Source organism: Nycticebus coucang, chromosome 10 (genome assembly GCF_027406575.1).
Source record: "Nycticebus coucang isolate mNycCou1 chromosome 10, mNycCou1.pri, whole genome shotgun sequence".
NCBI lineage: Eukaryota > Metazoa > Chordata > Mammalia > Primates > Lorisidae > Nycticebus > Nycticebus coucang.
In genome coordinates this window covers 125,685,014-125,700,848 of record NC_069789.1, presented here as the reverse complement: position 1 = coordinate 125,700,848, position 15,835 = coordinate 125,685,014, and the positions used below count along the sequence as shown (strand labels likewise).

At 35.9% G+C, this 15,835-nt stretch overlaps 1 protein-coding gene across 5 annotated transcripts in view; it reads left to right on the top strand.

Moving 5' to 3' along the window:
* ZNF568 (zinc finger protein 568) overlaps positions 1-15,835 on the top strand; it is a 64,923-nt gene that overhangs the window by 19,104 nt on the left and 29,984 nt on the right. Inside the window, exons 3-4 of one of the 5 annotated variants that reach the window (XM_053605072.1) lie at positions 6,949-7,043; positions 10,993-14,115. The exons of 3 other annotated variants lie outside the window; for them this stretch is intronic. In XM_053605072.1, the coding sequence (XP_053461047.1) occupies positions 7,037-7,043; positions 10,993-12,572 (1,587 nt within the window). In that variant the 5' untranslated portion in view covers positions 6,949-7,036 and the 3' untranslated portion in view covers positions 12,573-14,115. Of the gene's footprint in view, positions 1-6,948; positions 7,044-10,992; positions 14,116-15,835 lie in introns of those variants that run through there. One more of the 5 variants, XM_053605070.1, reaches the window with a different exon arrangement.

The window sequence follows — 15,835 nt, the reverse complement described above, 5'->3', positions numbered from 1 at the left end:
GTGCCTTTGTTTTAGAGAACTCTATTTCTTGTGCTTTTTGAGCTAATAACACTGTCTCTGGATTTCTTCCCTAGCCTGATTCAATCTGTTTTATGTCCCTTCCTCATATTTTGGAGTTGGAGTTTAGCTGCATTTTACAGTCATTGAAGATATATTTTCTTCAGAAAGTTTTTCGTCTTTATTTTTGCAAAGTGACAGAGAGAAAGAGGTGTTTAATTTTATCATATTAAAACAGAAAGGACTGTAGGCAATTCTATATTTGGTCCTATGAATTACTCTTCTTGGAAGTATCCTTCTTTGCTCTTCTCTAAAGGATTCTGATTTCTCCTTGAATTCTATTTATTGTTTATATCTTCTTCCTTTATAAAATACCTTTCACATGATTCCTTTTTCAGCTGTAATCTCTAGAGATTCTAACTTACATACAGACTCCCTTTTCCTCCAAGTACATTTATGATATATCTGTTGTGTTCATGCCATTAAATGGGTATTTAACTCCAAAAATGATAGTATTAGAGTAAGTATCTTTAATGCCTTCAGGAACTGTGCAATTCTTTAGATCTCTGCCTTTGATATGAATGCTCTTACCTGTCTAAGTTCTAGCAGTTATTTAACTTTGAGCTATATTTCCTATAAATGGACTTCAAAATTTATTTTGAGCCTATATTGATCTTTTTTTTTTTTTTTTGGAGAGATAGAGTCTCACTTTATCGCCCTCGGTAGAGGGCCATGGCATCACACAGCTCACTGGGCTTAGGTGATTCAACTTCCAACTCCTGGGCTTAGGTGATTCTCTTGCCTCAGCCTCCTGAGTAGCTGGGACCACAGGCACCTGCCACAACGCCCGGCAATTTTTTGGTTGCAGTTCAGCCGGGGCTGGGTTTGAACCCGCCACTCTTGGTATATGGGGCTGGTGCTCTACTCACTGAGCCACAGGCACCACCTGAGCTTATATTGATCTTAACCATCTCTCAACTGACAGTTCTATTTCTTGTCTGTCAGAAAGATTGGAATCTGGAAACATATACTGTCTTATATACTTTTTCACATCTTGATGTTTGAGACTTACATTATTAAGAGAAAGTGTGGTGCCCTTGCCTAAGCTGTCAGACACCAGATACCAAAGTCGATCCCTACATTGATTGCTACCCTTTCCGTTTGTCAGCTTGTAGAACAGATAGAAATCTATTGCATTGATAGTAAATCCCTCTATGACATCTACTTCAGAACCCTCAAGTTGACCACACCCACCTACAGTGGCATGTACCACCTGGTGTCTGCCACCATGAGTGGAGTCACCACCTGCCTGGGCGTTCCTGGCTAGCTCTGTCTGACCTACAGAAACTGGCTGTTAATATGGTCTCTGTCCCCTGCCCCTACTTCTTCATACATAGCTTTGCCCCGCTAATCAACCTGGGCAGCCAGTAGTACTGGGCCCTGGCAGAGTCTGAGCTTACGCAGCAGATTTTTTTTTTTCATTGTTAAATCATAGCTGTGTACATTAATGCAATCAAGGGGTACAGTGTGCTGGTTTCATATACAATCTGAAATATTCTCATCAAACTGTTCAATGTAGCCTTCATGGCATTTTCTCAGTTATTGTATGTAGACATTTGTATTCTATGCAGCAGATGTTTAATGCCAAGACACAGGGCTACCTGTAGCCCCCTCTGTGGCTGCTACCTAGTGGTGGCCACTGTAGTCAGGAGCCACATGTCCACGAGGGAGGTGGACAAGCAAATGTTTAATGTCCAAAGCAAGAATATTACTTATTTTAGTGAGCTTTCTATGACATCTTTTCTTCCTATAAATGATTTATGAATTGATTAATGTAGAGCTATATTTAGAAAGTTTTCTTGTTTTTGGTTGTTTTAAAACATTTACCTGAAGACCTTCTAAGTAATCAGATTAGAGTTAGAAAGACAGGAAGGAGATAGTCACATAAAATAGTGTTGAAATGAGAAACAGGATTGAGAATGCTTTTTTTTTTTAATTTTTTTTTTAGAGAGCCTGCTTGGTATTGAAGCTGCTTTCCTATAAGATCTTTAGAGTCTTAAGACTTATAAAATAGGAGAAAATATAACAAAATGTTTGGAGGGTAAAATTAGAAGCATGGCCTACTTGGAGAAGGGGGGATTATAAGGGATTGGTGAAATTGGGGATTAGTTACCCAGTATAAGGTCAAAAAGTTCTGAATTTAATAGTGCTTATGTCCTCTTCTACCTTCTTTAATATTTTTACACTTTGTTTTTAATTTAGTTTAAATTTTTCCCCCTTTTTAAACACTGAAGCTATAGTTTTGCCCTCTGCATAATGTCAGCAAGATTACTGTGATCAGTTACAAGGAGGGGTTTATAAGATAAACTAAATATGAAAGTTCAAAAAATCTAGTTATCTGAATTTTAAGTTACCCACAGTTGGCAGAACTCCAAACATATGGAAAATCAGTGTAGAGCTAATGAGGTAGTAAAGAATATTATCATTTTGAGTGACACAATATAAAAGAAAAAAGGTAAAACAACAGAATATGATAAGAGTTTCATTGTCTAGAATTGAACATAGGAAAAACTAAACTATTAGAACACTGCTATGAATCGAAGATGGCATGTCTCTTTATCTGTTTTATACTTCTCATTGGATAAACTTAATTTCCATATTTCTAATATGCCTTGTTCTTTATGCACATACAAAAATGATTAGCGATTAGGTAGAACGTTGGAGCATTCTCTTCTTTATTGCCAGTTTGGGATTGGATTTAGTTTGGATAGCCTAACCTTCAGTGTGTTTATATAAAAATAAATTAGAACTTTGTGAAAATTTACTGGCAATATAAAGAATGGACAAAAGATATGCTTGTCAGAATCATATGACAATCTAAGCAAGAGTAATGAGAATTTGGTCTATAATTTGTTTTTCTTAACCTAATCCAGCTGTTGTTATTTTCCTTTTATATTATTTCTTTTTAAGTATGCATTTAAATTTTTTTTCAAAGTCACTGTATACAGTACTTGTTTTAGAAAGCCAGTGGAAATACAGGTTTATAGGCAGTGCCCTCTGACCTCACATTTTTCATCTTTTGTTTGTTACTGATCTCCATATTGCTAAATAAATACATTTATACTGTTCTTTAAATATTTTCATAGTCATTTTTAAAATTACACAAAGTAGAGAGAATATGATAAGTAATCCTGATATTCATCACTCAGCTTCAATAGTTATCAGCGTTTTGTCAGATTTCTTATATCTTTTTTTTTTTTGAGACAGAGTCTCCCTATGATGCCCTTGGACAGTGAGTGGTGTCACAGCTCACAGCAACCTCAAATTCTTGGGCTTAAGTGACTCTCTTGTGTCAGCCTCCCAAGTAGCTGGGACTACAGGTACCAGCCACAATGCCTGCCTATTTTTTGGTTGCAGTGTCATTGTTGTTTAGCAGGCCTGGGCTGGGTTCGAACCTGCCAGCCTGGGTGTATGTGGTTGGCACCCTAACCACTGAGTGACAGGCGCCAAGCCTAGATTTCTTTTATCTTCCCCAGTTTTATTGTTTTGGTTTTTTGCTGACCTATTTTACATTTTACCTTTAAAGATTACCTGTATGTATCACCAACACATTCAAAAGAACCATATAATATTATTGTCATGCCTAACAACATTAGCTATCATCTGATACTTAGTATTTCCTTGGTTGTCTCAAAAATTTCTCTTTATTGTTAGTTTATTTGAATTTGGACCCACATATTGCTTTTGGTTGATAGATCTCTTAGGTTGTTTTTTTTGGGGGGGTGGAGTTGAGAGGGACAGACTTTCACTGTCATCCTGGGTAGAGTGCTGTGGCATCTCAGCTCACAGCAACCTCAGACTCTTGGCCTCCACAGTAGCTGGGACTATAAGAATTCCTAGGTTATTTTTAATGCACAGGAGTTCCTTCTTCCCTTCCCCTCATTTCTTCCCATCCTTTTCTTTGTGCAGAAAGCAGGTTGTTTGTCCTATAGCACAAGTGTCAGCATGCTGTTTTTCTCTTTAAAGGGCCATTTAATACATAGGCTTTATTGACCATGTAAGACCTCTGTTGCTTATCTTTTCTCTCTCCTCCCCTTCCAGTTTCTCTTCCTTTTAACTACACTTTAAAAATGTACAAGCAATAAAAACACACACACACACACACACAAGGAGGTTATGGGTATAGTTTTCCAACTCCTGCTCTAGAATGTCCCTTACTGCGGGTTTTGCACTTTCCCTCCTCCATCAAAGGAATATATGATGTATTCCTTTATGCTCTTTTTTGTGTAATCTTGCTTTACTAAATTCAGGTTCAATTTTTTGGCAAAAATAGTTGATAGGTGGTGCTGTTTATGTACATAAACATAGTTTATGTACTAGCATTTTATGTCATTTTGTCCCACTTTTAGACATATTCAAATTGATCAGTAGATCGTGTGTTGTCAGTCAGAATCTATTTTAATGATCCTTATCAACCTTTCATTTACAGGTTTTAGTAGTGTTGATTGATCATGATTGCCTAGATTCATTCTGCTTTTAATTAGTTGAAAATCTCCCATAAGGAAAAATTATCTTACTATTTGATTACTTTCTGTTTGTTTGTTTTTATTTTTTTTTTATTTCAGAGACAAATTGTTTATTTATTTATTTATTTATTTTTGCAGTTTTTAGCCGGGGCTGGGTTTGAACCTGCCACCTCCGATATGTGGGGCCAGCGCCCTACTCCTTTAAGCCACAGGTGCCACCCAGTATTTGATAACTTTGAGGTACAGTTCTTCAGACCAGGAAAAAGAAATGTTTTCCTTTTAAAAACTTTTAGAATATTGATTGGTGCCCTAGAAATCTCCCACTTTTGTCACAGTAAATCATTATAAATTTATATTTATGTAATTTATCAGAATATTTGTGTGCATATAAATAACATTTAAATATATATTACTTTAATGTTCAAATTGTCTCATTATTACCCAGAGGAATTTTTGTCTGATCTTATAAATTACCTGCTCTAGACAAGAAAATAGCCATTTCTCTAAACACCTTTGCTTCTTTTTTTTTTTTTGTAGAGACAGAGTCTCAGTTTATGGCCCTCAGTAGAGTGCCGTGGCCTCACACAGCTCATAGCAACCTCCAACTCCTGGGCTTAAGCGATTCTCTTGCCTCAGCCTCCCGAGTAGCTGGGACTGCAGGCACCCGCCACAACGCCCGGCTAAACCTTTGCTTCTTTTAATGGGAAATCATATTTGGAGACAACAATCTGGGTATTATGGTTCTTCACTAATACTGAGTTATCGTTGCTTCTAGAGCCTTTAAATGGGCAGAGCTAGGAAAAATTCATTTTTTAGAAAGAAAAAAAGTGTGGGTTTTTACTGATATATCCAATTAAAATTAGAGTACAAGGTTATTTTAACTTGCATCTTTTATACTGAAAATCTTGATTCCTTCTTACGTTAATTATTTATTTGCTTGATCCATATTTATATTTCTCAACTTTGGCACTATTGATTGTATTTTCTGTCTCCCTGGGTAGAGTGCTGTGGTGTCATACCTTATAGCAACCTTAAACTCTTAGGTTTGAGCAATCTTCTTGCCTCAGCCTCCTGTAGCTAAAACTACAGCCACATGCCACTATGCTTGGCTAGTTTCTCTATTTTTTAGTGGAGATGGGTCTAGCTCTTGCTCAGGCTGGTCTCAAAAGCCTGAGCTCAAGTAATCCATCCACCTCAGCCTCCCAGAGTGCTAAGATTATAGGTATGAGCCACTGTGCCTGGCCTACTATTGATATCTTGGGCCAGATAATTCTTTGCCCTGGAGGATAGTCTTGTACATTGTAGGGTGTTAAGCAGCATCCTTGCCACTACTTTCTAGATGCCAGTAGTACCATCTTTCTTTCCCCCCCTTTTTTTCCCATTTATGGAAACTAAAAATGTCTGCAGATTTCTAGACATTGCCAGATGTCCCTTAGGAAGCAAAACTGATCAGTGTGTCAGTTATTATCAGTTTCTTTCTATATATCTTAGTTTCAAATTAACAGTAATACCAATACTACCCAGAAAAAATAACAACTAAATATTATTTAAGATTTCTTTCTTTTTTCCCCATTAGGATACATTCTACTAGGGACATACAAATTACTACGTTTAAAGTCACTTGAAGTAATTCTTCTCTGTGTGATTATGGCCCTAATTTGATAAGCATATTTATTTGTTTCCATTTATTTTTGATTTTTAGGGGTTTCTTTGGCTTTTCCTTTTTCCTTTTTGACTTAATTTTAATTTTTTTATGTAAAACATGTACATAATTCTGATGTCAAAATATAAACATAATTGCACTCTGTCCACTCGAGATATGTAAGTGAAAAAAATCAATGCACAGAGCAGTATTCAGAATATGCTACCTTTTATATTAAAAAGGGTGGGACGGCGCCTGTGGCTCAAAGGGGTAGGGCGCCAGCCCCATATGCTGGAAGTGGTGGGTTCAAACCCAGCCCCGGCCAAAAACTGCAAAAAAAAAAAAAAAAAAAGGTGGATGGCTGGGCGCAGTGGCTCACACCTATAATCCTAGCACTCTGGAAGAAGACCTAGGTGGGTATATTGCCCTGAGCTCATGGGTTCAAGACCAGCCTGAGCAACAGCAAGACCCTCTCTCTAAAAATAGCTGGACACTGTGGCAGGCATTTGTAGTCCCAGCTACTTGGGAGGCTCAGGCAAGAGAATTGCTTGAGCCCAAGAGTTTGAGGTTGCTGTGAGCTATGACACCGCAGTACTCTATGGAGGGTGACAAAGTGAGACTCTGTTTCAGAAAAAAAAAAAAAGGCTGGGAAATTGCATGTGTGTGTTTGTGGAGGTATATATAATATATGAATATGATAAAGTTGGCCCTTGAACAACATGGATTTAAGCTGCATGCATCTACTTAACTTGCTGATTTTCTTCTGTCTCTACCACCCCCAAGACAATGAGACAAACCCTCTCCTCTTCCTTTGCCTACTCAATGTGAAGATGCTGAGGATGAAGATCTTTATGATGATCCACTTCCACTTATGAATAGTAAATATATTTTCTCTTCCTTATCATTTTCTTTCTCTCCTTTTTTTCTTGAGACAGTGTTTTGTTCTGTTGCCTGGGCTAGAGGGTAGTGGTATCATCATAGCTTACTGTAGCTTCAAACTCCTGGGCTCAAATGATCGTCTTACCTTGGCCTCCCAAGTGTCTGGGACTGCAGGTGCACATCATCATGCTTGGCTAATTTTTCTTTTTCTTATTTATTTATGTATTTATTTTGGTAGAGAGAGGTCTCACTGTGTTACACAGGCTGGTCTTGAAATGCTGGCCCAAAGTGATCCTCCTACCTTAGCATCCCAAAATGTGAAATGCTGGGATTATAGGTGTGAGCCACTACACCTGGCTCATTTTATTTATTTATTTATTTTGTTTGTTTTTTGTGACAGAGTCTCACTTTGTCACCCTTGGTAGAGTCCTGTGGTGTCACAGCTCACAGCAACCTCCAACTCTTAGGCCCAAATGATCCTTTTGCCTCAGCCTCCCAAGTAGCAGGGACTATAGATACCTGGCACAATGTCCAGCTGCTTTTAGAGATGGGGTCTCACTCTTGCTCAGGCTGGGCATTTTGTGAGGCTTTAGCAGTAGGCTATTAGTAGGATATCCTAATATATGGATTTTCAACCCTGTGGAGGTTTTGCACTCTAATTCCCCATGTTCAAGGGCCAAATGTATGTCACATATAAGTATACGTATATCTGTATGTGTGTGTATACGTATTTTGTTTTAAATAGTGGAAGAATAACTTAAGAGCTAATAAAAATGGTTAATTGTAGGGCAAAGGAGGAATCACTGTAGAAAGTAGAGAAGTTAGACTTCCCTGAATATATGAATATTCCCTGAATATTGATAATTTTCCAATTTTTATCAATTTGATATAAATGGAAAGTAAGGTTTAGGACTCTTTATTACACCACCACCACTTCTCCTTTCCTTTTTTCCTGAATACAGATACATCACAATTTTTGGCTAATTCAATACTTCCTTTGTTATAATTGTTGACATACTGTCTACTACCGACCCAGGAAATAACTATCCATGTATAACTTCTTGTCATTCTTAGAGTTATACTTTCCTTACTTTTCTGTTTTCTTGGTTTTTAAATCTAAATATAACTCTCAAAATCTTTTTTCTTTTTTTTTAAGAGCTAATTCCACCTTGCTGTTATTTTTATTTATTTTTATTTTTTCAGTTTCTGGCCGGGGCTGGGTTTGAACCTACCACCTCCAGCATATGGGGCCAGTGCCCTACTCCTTTGAGCCACAGGCGCCACTCTCAAAATCTTTATGTAAGGAATCCATCAGTGCCATTGGTTTACCTCATTGATGCATGAAAAGGATAAAAGGGAAATTCTAAAGATCTTGTATTTAACAAAGAATTTTGTTATGCTTTTTGACTAGTGAATTGTATTGTAGAAATGTTGAATTGGAACACAGAAGTTTTGTGTATAGTTTTAACTGCCAGTAACTATAGTTCTTTTATTTTTTGATCTTTTCATCTCCTTCCTGTCTGGAAGTGAATGTCAGCATTCATGAGGCTAAGCAACAGAAAAGGCTTGGAAGTCTTTTGCTGTTTAATATATGAACAATCACATAATTTTTACCTTTTTAGTTAGTATGAGACCTTTTCTTTGCATCTGCTTTACTTTTCCTAAGTTTAGAGCTTCTGTTGTTCATTTTCTCTAGAAAGCAAGCCTTGCATTGTGGAGACATGGCCAGTTCCTTTGTGAATCAGGGCATCATGGTATATTGGTCAAGGTTAAGTTACAGAGAAAAGAATATCCTAGCTGCTAGTTTAAGAAGGAAGGGATATACATGATGATATTAAATGGCTTATAGAATCTTTGGGAGCACTGAGGAGACAAGCTCTAAGGGTCTAGGAATGAGTCTCAATACTCTACACAAAAGTAAGCTTGAAGGTAGTTCATTCTCCCAAAATGATCAAGAAGTTACTTTGGGTTGAGCCAGAAAAATGCTTCTGCAGCTGTGGCTTCAGAACCTTGCCACTACGGTTGTAATCTCATAAGCAAAGTGTTCACTCTCTTCTTCCAATTTAGTTCTGAATTAAAATGCGTGAATGAGTGCATGGCAAATCTAAATCATGTGAGAACCTTCATGCATTTAATGTCTAGAAAATGTAGTTTTAACTGCCTTAGCCTTTGCAGGATGGAAAAATAGTGAACGTTTGGAATAGATATTACTTAATCAGATCCGTAACATTTTCCTTGGGGTCTAACTGCTCCTTATTCAGACTTTAAATTAATATACTTCTTTGTAGTCCTATTCTTACCCTACTGTTTCTGTTTGTTTTGTTTTTGAGACAGGGTGTCACTGTTTTGCCCTGACTGGTCTCAAACTCCTGCATTCAAGCAAGCCACCCCAGCAGCTGGGACTTAAGGCAAGGGCCACTGCGCGCAGATTTTTTAATCAATAAACTTTATTTTTTTAGATCAGTTTTAGGTTTACAGCTTAATAAAAAAAGGACAGAGCCCCCTTATACTTCTGCTGCATCACATGCACAGCCTGCCCTATTGTCAACATCTTGCACCACAAAAGTATATTTGTTACAATCTATGAACCTACATTAACACATTGTTATCGCCCAAAGTCTATAGTATACATTAGACTTCATTCTTGGTGTTGAACATTCTATGGGTTATGAAATAGATCCACTATAGTATCATACAGAATAGTTTCATTGCCCTAAATCTCTATGTTCTTCCTGTATATTCCTCCCTCTCCTGTAATCTCTGGCAACGGTTGATATTTTACCCTCTCATGGTTTTTCCTTTTCCAGTATGTTAGGATCACATAGTGGGTAGCCTTTACTGATTGGCTTCTTTCACTTAGCACTGTGCCCTTAAGGTTCCTCTGTGTCTTTCCATGACTTGATAGCTAATCTGTTTTTAGCATTGATTAGTCTACTGGATGTACCACAGTTTTATCTATGTATCTACTGAAGCACATGCTTTGGCAGTTATAAATAAAGGTTCTGTAATTTCCACATGGCAGTTTTTATATCAACGTAAGTTTTGAACTCAATTGAGTTCATACCAATTGAGTTCATACCAAGGAGTACAATTACTGAATGATATAGTATGAGTATGTTTATTATTTTGTAATAAACTGCCAAATTGTTTTCTAAAGTGGCTGTAACATTTTGTATTTCCACCAACAATGAGTTAGAGTTCCTATTATTCCACATCCTCTTCAGCCTTTATTAGTTCACTTTTTTTATTGATTCCTTCCGATTTTCTACATAGAGATCATATCACCAGTGAACAAAGCAGTGATGAGAGGAAATATCCTTGCCTTGTGCCTGTTTAGTTCTGTTTTTAAGTACTTGAAAGCTCTAATTCTTGAGCTTTTCAAGTGATTTTTTGCCAGATCACTTTCATCACTTATTGGCATTTACATCTTTTTGATACTTTTGCTTTAACTTTTTAGTGCTACTGTGTTAATAGGGAACTGTGTGCCTTTCATGTTGGAGTATTTTCTTGAAATCTCTCAGTCACCTTATTTACTTTTCTATATCCTCTTTCTTATGGGTTTGATCCTTTATCCTTTATTCTTTACTATTATTTTAAGAAAATTTTAGAAAGAAGCAAATATATGCATTCAGTCCAATGTGTTTAATTTTATTCTGTAGTCATTTAACTCCATGTCCATTTTTATGTTCACCCTTCATTTTAATTACTCATTTTTTGGCACTTCACAAGAACATTTTTAAAATCAGTCAAGTGTACTTGGGCCTATAATGTTTTCTATAGGAGTTAACTTCTCAAACCACAGAGCCATTTGCATTTATATTTATTTCATATTAGTTGACTAACGCCAACATAAAAGAGTAAACCCTACACTAGCAAATTTCTGTAATGTCATTAATAGTATAGTGGTAGAAAAATTTACAAGTAATAATTTTTGGTCCTCCATTTTAGAAGTTTGGGAAGTTGATGAAAAGATCAAGAAGCAACAGGAAACACTTGTGAGGAAAATCACACTCATCTCCAAGAAAACTCTGATTAAGGAAAAAGTCATTGAATGTAAAAAAGTTGCAAAAATATTTCCTCTGAGCTCAGACGTTACTTCAAGACAGAGTTTCTTTGAATCTGACTCACTTGATAAGGGTTTGCAACATAATTTAGACTTAAATAGTTATGAGAAAGGCTGTATAAGAGAGAAAAATTATAAATGTAATGAGTACGAGAAACCATTTTACCATTGCTCGTCCTACGTTGTATCCCCATTTAAGTGTAATCAGTGTGGACAAGACTTCAGTCATCAATTTGACTTCATGAGACATGAGAGAATTCATGCTGGAGAGAAGCCCTATGAATGTAAGGAATGTGGAAAAGCCTTCAGCAGGAAGGAAAATCTTATTACACATCAGAAAATTCATACAGGGGAAAAGCCGTATAAGTGTAATGAATGTGGAAAAGCTTTCATTCAGATGTCAAACCTTATTAGACACCAGAGAATTCATACTGGCGAGAAACCTTATGCATGTAAGGATTGTTGGAAAGCCTTCAGTCAGAAATCCAATCTCATTGAACATGAGAGAATTCACACTGGAGAAAAACCCTATGAATGCAAGGAATGTGGGAAATCCTTCAGCCAGAAGCAAAATCTTATTGAACATGAGAAAATTCATACTGGGGAGAAACCTTATGTATGTAATGAGTGTGGTAGAGCTTTTTCTCGAATGTCATCTGTTACTCTGCATATGAGAAGTCACACAGGGGAGAAACCATACAAATGTAATAAATGTGGAAAAGCTTTCTCTCAATGCTCAGTATTTATTATACATATGAGAAGTCACACTGGTGAGAAACCCTATGTATGTAGTGAATGTGGAAAAGCCTTCTCTCAAAGTTCATCCCTTACTGTACATATGAGAAATCATACAGCTGAGAAGCCCTATGAATGTAATGAATGTGGGAAAGCCTTCAGCCGGAAAGAAAATCTTATTACACATCAGAAAATTCATACTGGAGAGAAACCTTATGAATGCAATGAGTGTGGGAAAGCCTTTATACAGATGTCAAACCTCATTCGACACCAGAGAATTCATACTGGTGAGAAACCCTATGTATGCATGGTATGTGGGAAAGCCTTTAGTCAGAAATCAAATCTCACTGAACATGAAAAAATTCATACTGGAGAGAAACCCTATCATTGTAATCAATGTGGGAAATCTTTTAGTCAGAGACAAAATCTTCTTGAGCATGAAAAAATTCACACTGGAGAGAAACCATTTAAATGTAATGAATGTGGTAAAGCCTTCTCTCGAATCTCATCCCTTACTCTTCATGTGAGAAGTCATACAGGGGAGAAACCTTATGAATGTAATAAATGTGGAAAAGCCTTTTCTCAATGCTCTTTACTTATTATACATATGAGAAGTCATACTGGTGAGAAACCCTTTGAATGTAATGAATGTGGGAAAGCATTCTCTCAAAGAGCATCCCTTTCTATACATAAGAGAGGTCATACAGGTGAGAAACGCCAAGTGTACTAAATGAAGGAAGACTGTCTCTTAAATTCAACATATGTTTTACTTAAAATATATTGGTGTAAGCTCAAGAAAATGAACGAGAACTTTATGGAAAAATTCTAATGCTTCATTGAAGGTTTTAAGACTTGAATAAATGAAGAAAAATACCATATACATAGTTATATAAGTTCAGTATCATAAAAGTCTAAATTCTAAAAATCTATAGACTGGAGTTTAAAACAAAATCTAACAAAAATTTTCTAGGATTTTTACAAAATGCCTCTAAAATTTAGGTTAAGTTCTATGGATTGCTGAGACAATTTTGAAAAAGAGCAGAGGAGATACCTTCACCATACACTACACATCTGTAGTTACAGTTTTTTAAAAAGTGTGTGGTATAAGTGCATCAGGAGCTCCATAGCAGATTTTAAAACGCAGATTTCCTAGAAATAGACCTATGAATATGTGAACTTGATTTGATGTATATTAGACCTGACATCACCTGACATTAATATGGAAATGACAGCCTAGTCAATAAAAACTGTTGGAGTATTTGATTCTCCATATTAAGCAAAATAACATAAAATTACATACAACCTTACAGTATTCTAATGGATTTGAATACTGTGATGTGAAATTCAGAAACCATTGAGAAAAAATTGAGGATGTTGTCTGTGGAGGCTAGGAACCATTTTATCTAAAAGACAAAAAGACCTTACAAGTCCACTTCTGTATATACATCCTATATAAACTCAGAAATATTGCAGAATAAATACATATATTTAGCCAGATGCAGTGGTATGTGTCTATAGCTATTGTCCCAGCTACCTGGGAGACTGAGGCAGGAATCTCACTTGAGCCTGGGATTCTGAGACCAGGATGGACAACATAGTGAGATCCTGTCTCAAGAAAAAGAAAAAAAAGAGGAAAAGAAAAAAATATATATCTAAATTGAAAAGACCTATTCATCAATATGGTAATCAATAAAATGTAATATATTCAAATAGTAGAATAGTATACATCACTTAAAAGCAATGAACTAGATCCATATTATGTAATATGTCATTACATAATAGTCATTGAAGACATGTTGAATGCAAAACATCAAGACACAAATGAAATATATGATATTTTATAATTTGGAATGACATCATCTATGAAGAACTTTTTTTTATAACGTGTAAAACTATTTAAATGGACTAAAGGATACATACCAAATTATTGACAGTCTTGTTTCTGGCAGAAGGTTGAGTTTGGGGGTGTTGATTGAAGGGGACTTTCAGCTTTACTTGTAATTTTTATGCCTTAAAAAAGACTGGTAGTGATATAGTGTATAAAATAAATTGTAAAAGGTAGTGATACATAATGATAATATGAATGTGTTGTTATTATACTGTTTTTCTAGCTATTTCTTAGAATTAGGAGCCTGGGGAAGCTTGTCCCCAAAGAAAAAAAATGTTATAATGGATTCCTATCAGGGAGACTTCCAACTTGGGTCTTCCCCTTTGCCAGAAGCTCTGGTGCTTTTTTGCTCCTTCTGTATTCTTTTCTGTCTAATAAAATCTTATCTTACCACTTAAAAAAAATAGTGGATTCATATCTCCTATCAGATGCTCAAATATTACATAAAAAATTTTCCAGAAAATTAATTCTGTTCGCTGTTTAACTTGAAATGCCATGTTTTATCAATTCTGTGGTGCATTTTTTTTTTTTACATTTTAACATTTCTAAAATTGGATTCATCTTTTCACTAATATAAATTCAAGTAAATATTTAATTGTTAAACATTTGAACATCAGATGCCAGTGTAATAAATGAAATGTATTTTGATTTACTAGTTTAGGGCATAATGGTCTAATTATGGTCCCTGTTCACATAGTGTTTCCAGCATTATTTGGCAACAAATTTGTTAGGTTCATAGCTAACTGATTAGCAGTCTATTTAGAGTCTTTAGGGAAAGAATAAGATTTACTTGTGAAATTGACTTTGATATATTAGTTTTGTTGCTTTGTGATTTTTCCATACAACCAGCATAGGCATTAATATTATTGTTAATTATATATTAAATAAGTAAATATATATATATATATTATTTCAGACAAAGTTTTACTCTGTCACCCCCAGTAGAGTGCTGTGACATCACAGCTCACAGCAACCTTGAACTCTTGGGCTCAAGCAGTCTTCTTGCTTCAGTTTTTCATTTTTAGAGACAGGGTCTTGCTCTTGCTCGAGGTGGTCTTGAACTCATGAGCTTAAGCAGTCCATGTGCCTCGGCCTCCCAGAGTGCTAGAATTATAGGCGTGAACCAACATGCCCAGTCTAATTTTTTACAGTATTTTGAAATCAAAACTTTTTATTTTCTGATATCACCACAAGCAATTGTATAAAATTGTCTCAGTTTTAACTTACAGACCATTTTATTTTTTTCACAGTCTTTAACTTACACATCATATCTAGATTTGATTGGAAGTCATGGTGGTGTTATACCCTGAGCAGCAATAATAGAGTTCCTCTAAAAGAGTCTCATTCTCTGTAACAAACATGAATCAGCCCTCACTTTGGCAATTTTTTTATTATGCCATCTCTACAGTATTGTTTCATATATAGACAACTGTTAATGATGATGAGAATTGAGAGTGTTGGTTAAAAGGGATCCTTAACTTTTATACTTGAACAGTAATTCCACTTTTTAAAAGTAGATTTCATGAAAGTAATTTTTTTAAAACTAAAGTTGTGAAATACAACCATGACTATATCAATTTTGAATGTCATTAGGTATTTTTGAAGATTGACAGTGATTTGTCTAAATAGCAGGAATAGATTTTAATGAAAAGAAACATTACAATTACCCAAACTTAAATATCTAAATTAATATTGTCATTTCATAGTCTCTTCCTTTTTTTTTCTTTGAGACAGTCTCACTATGTCACCATCAGTAGAGTGCTGAGGTGTCACAGCTCACAGTCCCACCTCAAACTCTTGGGCTTAAGCAATTCTTTTGCCTCAGCTTCCCAAGTAGTTGGGACTATAGGTGCCCACCACAATGCCAGGCTATTTTTCTTTTCTTTCCTTTCTTTCTTTTTTTTTTTGAGACAGAGTCTCATTATGTCACCCTCAGTAGGGTGCTGTGATATCACGGCTTACAGCAACCTCAAACTCTGTGGCTTAAACATTTCTCTTGCCTCAGCTTCCCAAGTAGCTGGGACTACAGGTTTCTGCCACTACGCCCGGCTATTTTTTGTTGCAGTTGTCATTGTTGTTTAGGTGGCTCTGGCCGGATTTGAACT